The 3985-nt window shown below is 42.5% G+C and overlaps 1 protein-coding gene across 1 annotated transcript; it reads right to left on the bottom strand.

Moving 5' to 3' along the window:
* Positions 1-2177: 2177 nt before the first annotated feature.
* On the bottom strand, positions 2178-3754 carry LOC108085335 (casein kinase I). The gene has a single exon (XM_017181891.3). The coding sequence runs from the start codon at positions 3555-3557 to the stop codon at positions 2382-2384; it is 1176 nt and encodes a 391-aa protein (XP_017037380.1). The 5' UTR covers positions 3558-3754; the 3' UTR covers positions 2178-2381.
* Between the last annotated feature and the right edge of the window lie 231 nt (positions 3755-3985).

Genomic DNA, 3985 nt, shown 5'->3' with positions numbered 1-3985 from the left:
TGTTGCTGTTAATGGTTTACCTGTGCGGATGCGGCTGGCGAAGGGACTTTGCTGTCGAATAGATTAGTTTTGCAATTTTTCAGCTCAACACTTTCTGGGAATTAAGTGGGTTGAACGGCACAACAATAAGGCCTCAACGAAGGCCCAAATGGAAACGGGCTAAGCCCTTAAAATGCATTTAAGTCAGCTTTTGCATATTTGAATAAAGTCTCGATGCGAAGGGTTTAAGTTTTTAATAAATCAAGTCCAGTGAACCATATATACATTTAAATATTTAAATAAGCTGAACCAAGTCGTGTATTTATTTAATGTTGGGTCATATAAAATAGCTTTAACTTTAGGTTTAGACCTTTTTGAAAATGTATATGTGTTTCTATATTAAAAATAAATATCATATATGCTTTTTTCCTTAAAAAACAATTAACTAATATTGCCTTGAGTCCCTTTTAGGTATTTTACAATTAATTTAAGAAAGTATTACTTGCCTACCCTTAAACTGAAGCCTTTAGATTCAGAGCCACTGCCATTCAGGTCACCTTTTGAATAGAACCGACAGCTTACACTCTAGGCCATCGCATTTATATTCTATGGGCGCCGTGGCATTGCTAACAATTTTCCTTTGAGTGCAAAATGCTGGAAATTGTCACATCAAATTGGACAAACTTTGAGCGGGCGAATGGCATTCACGTAGACACATTCACTTGGCAAATTAAATAAACACCTCTTTTGGCATTCACACAACGAAATGTGCAATTACATTACCTTTACCTGCGCTGCGAATAGTATTTGCATTCGTGCCGCCGGTCCAGGATCCTGGCTAGGAAATTTCCATAACATTCAAGTCACCTGTCAGCCGAACGATTTGTCATATGCTGACATGCCAACTGTCGTTGTCAGGCAACGGAAACGCGACAGGTATCCTGTGGCAGGCGGAGAAAGGGAATCAAGGAGCAGGAGCTGGAGCAGAAGCAGCCACACTGTCTGGCATTTCCACTTGCCACTTGTCAGGCCGCTTTATTAGCCACTTTCGACCAGTTCCATGGCTCCCGGGGATATTCTATTCACTATTCTCCCCCAATGGAATTTGCAATTTTCCGTACTTCGCAGCTCTATTTACTCCCCTGCCTTGTCCTTTTATTTTTTTTGTTTTGTTCATCAACTGTTTGTCATGTCAACTATGCACCCAACTCTAGACAACACTTAATTATGTTTTCTGTTTCTCGCAAAAGTTTCACCAACCAGGGGAGGCAGAGAGAGCTAAAAGAAAAATTACTCGAAATGGCAAAATGATTCCGGCGCTGCTTTCTCCTTTGGCTGCTGCATCATAAATTATTGAAGTTGCCAGTCTGTCATAGCCATGTAGTTTTATTTCCGTCTCTTTCAGTGCTTCCTCAGCCGTCTCTTTCTTTCTAGATTTTCCCTCTCTCTCTCTCTCTCTCTTTCTCTCTCTTTGTCTATTTATTCTCGTTCTCTGTCTCAGTTGTACAGCTGGGAATTTAATTTGGCAGCAGGTGCCAAGTCGCGACCCGTCTTTAAGCAAAGAGATTCTGCAAAAATAAAACGAAACTTTTCCACTTATTTTTGCTGCCACAAAAGCGGACAAGAAAAAATAAAACTAATAAAATGTTTTTTTTTGCGGTTGACACAACTGCACAAATACACACATATATTTTTTTTAGTTTGCTGCTACTCTAAAATTTATTTTGTTTTCGCATAACTCGCTAGTGTTTTTTTAGTCCGCTTCTTCTGTGTCCGCCACTCAATAAATAAGTAGCGTAAATAAACCCGCCTCCTTTTTAGCCAACTTCTTGGCGAGGTAAAAACTTTCAGTTGGCAGCTTTGTCCCGTTTACATGACAATTTGACAGTTTATTAAGTTGCCTCTTGCCCCAACCCCGCTGCGTCCACGTATAAAGGGAGCTCAAACTTAATGGAAAACTTAGAGTGGCGTTTTCCCACAGGACACCATTGAATGGATTCTCAAGTGCCTGAGGGATATTGCTAAAAGGCATTGCTGATAACTCAATTAATGAAAGAAATATGTAGTCTTGAAACGCATTAAAAACTATCTATAGAAAAATATAAAAGCCTTCTGTCCAATACAAGTAATAATTTAATTTTGATATGGTTTATAAGGCTGTATTTTGCAATAATCACAATGCAAACAATCGTAAACAATTTCGCAACATTATAAAATAAGCTTTAATTCAGGATCTAAATGATGTACTATTTATCCATAAAATGTAGGCAATTTTAAAAGAACTGCCTTCTCCGTTACCAGGTGGAACCCAAAATACAGATATCCGTTTGGTTAACACTAAAGTGTGGTTCCAACGTGGAACCACTGAACTTTAAAAAGGAATTGATTTTGATAACGCTGCACTACTTATATCGCCGGCTGAGGGACCCATCGCCAATTGTTCGATCGTGTTCATATCTGGCGGACTGGCGGCGATAAGTGTGCTCCGCCTGCTGAGTGGAAGTCCTGCGAGCACGCTCCACGTCCGGCTGTCGGTCGGTGGCATGAAAGCGTTCACGGTTCTTCTCTCCTTCCTTCTCGCGGTCACGACGCAGACGCTCCTTCTGCTGCTCCTGGAGGCGCGTCCAGTCGTATATGAAGTCGTACTGATGGTTCAGGGAGCGGTATAAGACGCGAAACAGCTGGCGCAGATACTTGTGATCCGGGGGCTCCTTGAAGCGCAGATTTCGAACGTACTTCATATACAGCGCAAACTCGGTGGGTAGTCCGCGGCAGAGAGTCTCAATCGAGATGCCACTCTTCTTCTCCAGTATCTTCTCGTACTTCTGTTTCTTGTTGGCGGCCGTGATACCCTGCCAGGGTAACTTGCCCATATTGAAGTACATGATGCAGTAGCCCATGGACTCCATGTCATCCCGGCGGGACTGCTCCACGCCCATCTGGGCATTCATTGAGGCATATCGCACAGTGCCCGTGAGATTGCGATCCCTGCGATAGGGGATGTGCTCATGCGTCTCGCTGTCCTTGTACCGCTTGGAGAGACCAAAGTCAATAAGGTACAGTTGGGTGGAGTTATGGCCGAGTCCCATCAGGAAGTTATCAGGTTTGACATCTCGATGGATGAACCCGGCCTCGTGAACGGCTTCGAGGCGCAGCAGGAGCTGATCGATTAGCATCATCACGGTCTTCAGGGAAAAACGGCGCTTGCATAGGTTGAAGAGCTCCTCCAGCGACGGTCCCAGAAGCTCTATGACCATGGCGTTGTAGCGCCTCTCGGTGCCGAAGTGCAGCAGCTTGGGGAATCCAGGATTGAGGCGCAGCTGTTTGTACACCTTGGCCTCGTACATCAACTGCGGATACTGTGCATCGGTGGCCTCCACCTTGATGGCAACCTCGATGCCGTCTTTAATGGACAAGCCCAGATAGATGTCGCCGAAGGAGCCGGATCCAATGGGTCTGATTACCCTGTACTTGCCGCCCACCAACTGGTTCTCCAGATTCAGCGACGGGTTCCTCACTTGAACCTTGCCCGGTTGATGTGGTTGCACCACTGTGCCCTTCACTTTCTCACGATCCATTTCGGATTCCCTTGCGAGACTCTTTGAGGAAATTATAAAAATAAATTTGGTACGTTTTATTTTTGGCTTTTTCAGTGCGTCACTTTGTTTTGAAAGCTATGTTTATTTTGAAAGCATTTTGTTTTAGACGACTGACTTTTTATGTTGTTATAGAAAAGCGATGCCCTAAGACTGCCTGTTTTTGCAGCACTTTAGATTTTGACATTAAAATAAAGGCTAACTTTTACCAATAAGTTTAAACACCTTAAAACTAAATTTTACATCAAAGAAAAAATAATATAAGTAAGTATTTATTTGTAATAAATAAATATTACATATGCATAAGTTTGGGAAAATTATTACAGTTAGGAAAATATATAAATTATAAAATGTATGTTACGCTTAGTATGCAGACTTGGCCTAAGCCTCAAGGCTGGAAAATTTTATTT

The sequence above is a fragment of the Drosophila kikkawai genome, chromosome 2L (genome assembly GCF_030179895.1).
Source record: "Drosophila kikkawai strain 14028-0561.14 chromosome 2L, DkikHiC1v2, whole genome shotgun sequence".
Taxonomy (NCBI): domain Eukaryota; kingdom Metazoa; phylum Arthropoda; class Insecta; order Diptera; family Drosophilidae; genus Drosophila; species Drosophila kikkawai.
Note: the sequence above shows the minus strand (reverse complement) of the source record. Positions and strands in the feature narration are given on the sequence as shown.

What these genes read in the sequence shown, in the direction of transcription:
- LOC108085335 (XM_017181891.3), bottom strand. Translation starts at nt 3,557, where the DNA reads ATGGATCGTGAGAAAGTGAAGGGCACAGTGGTGCAACCACATCAACCG.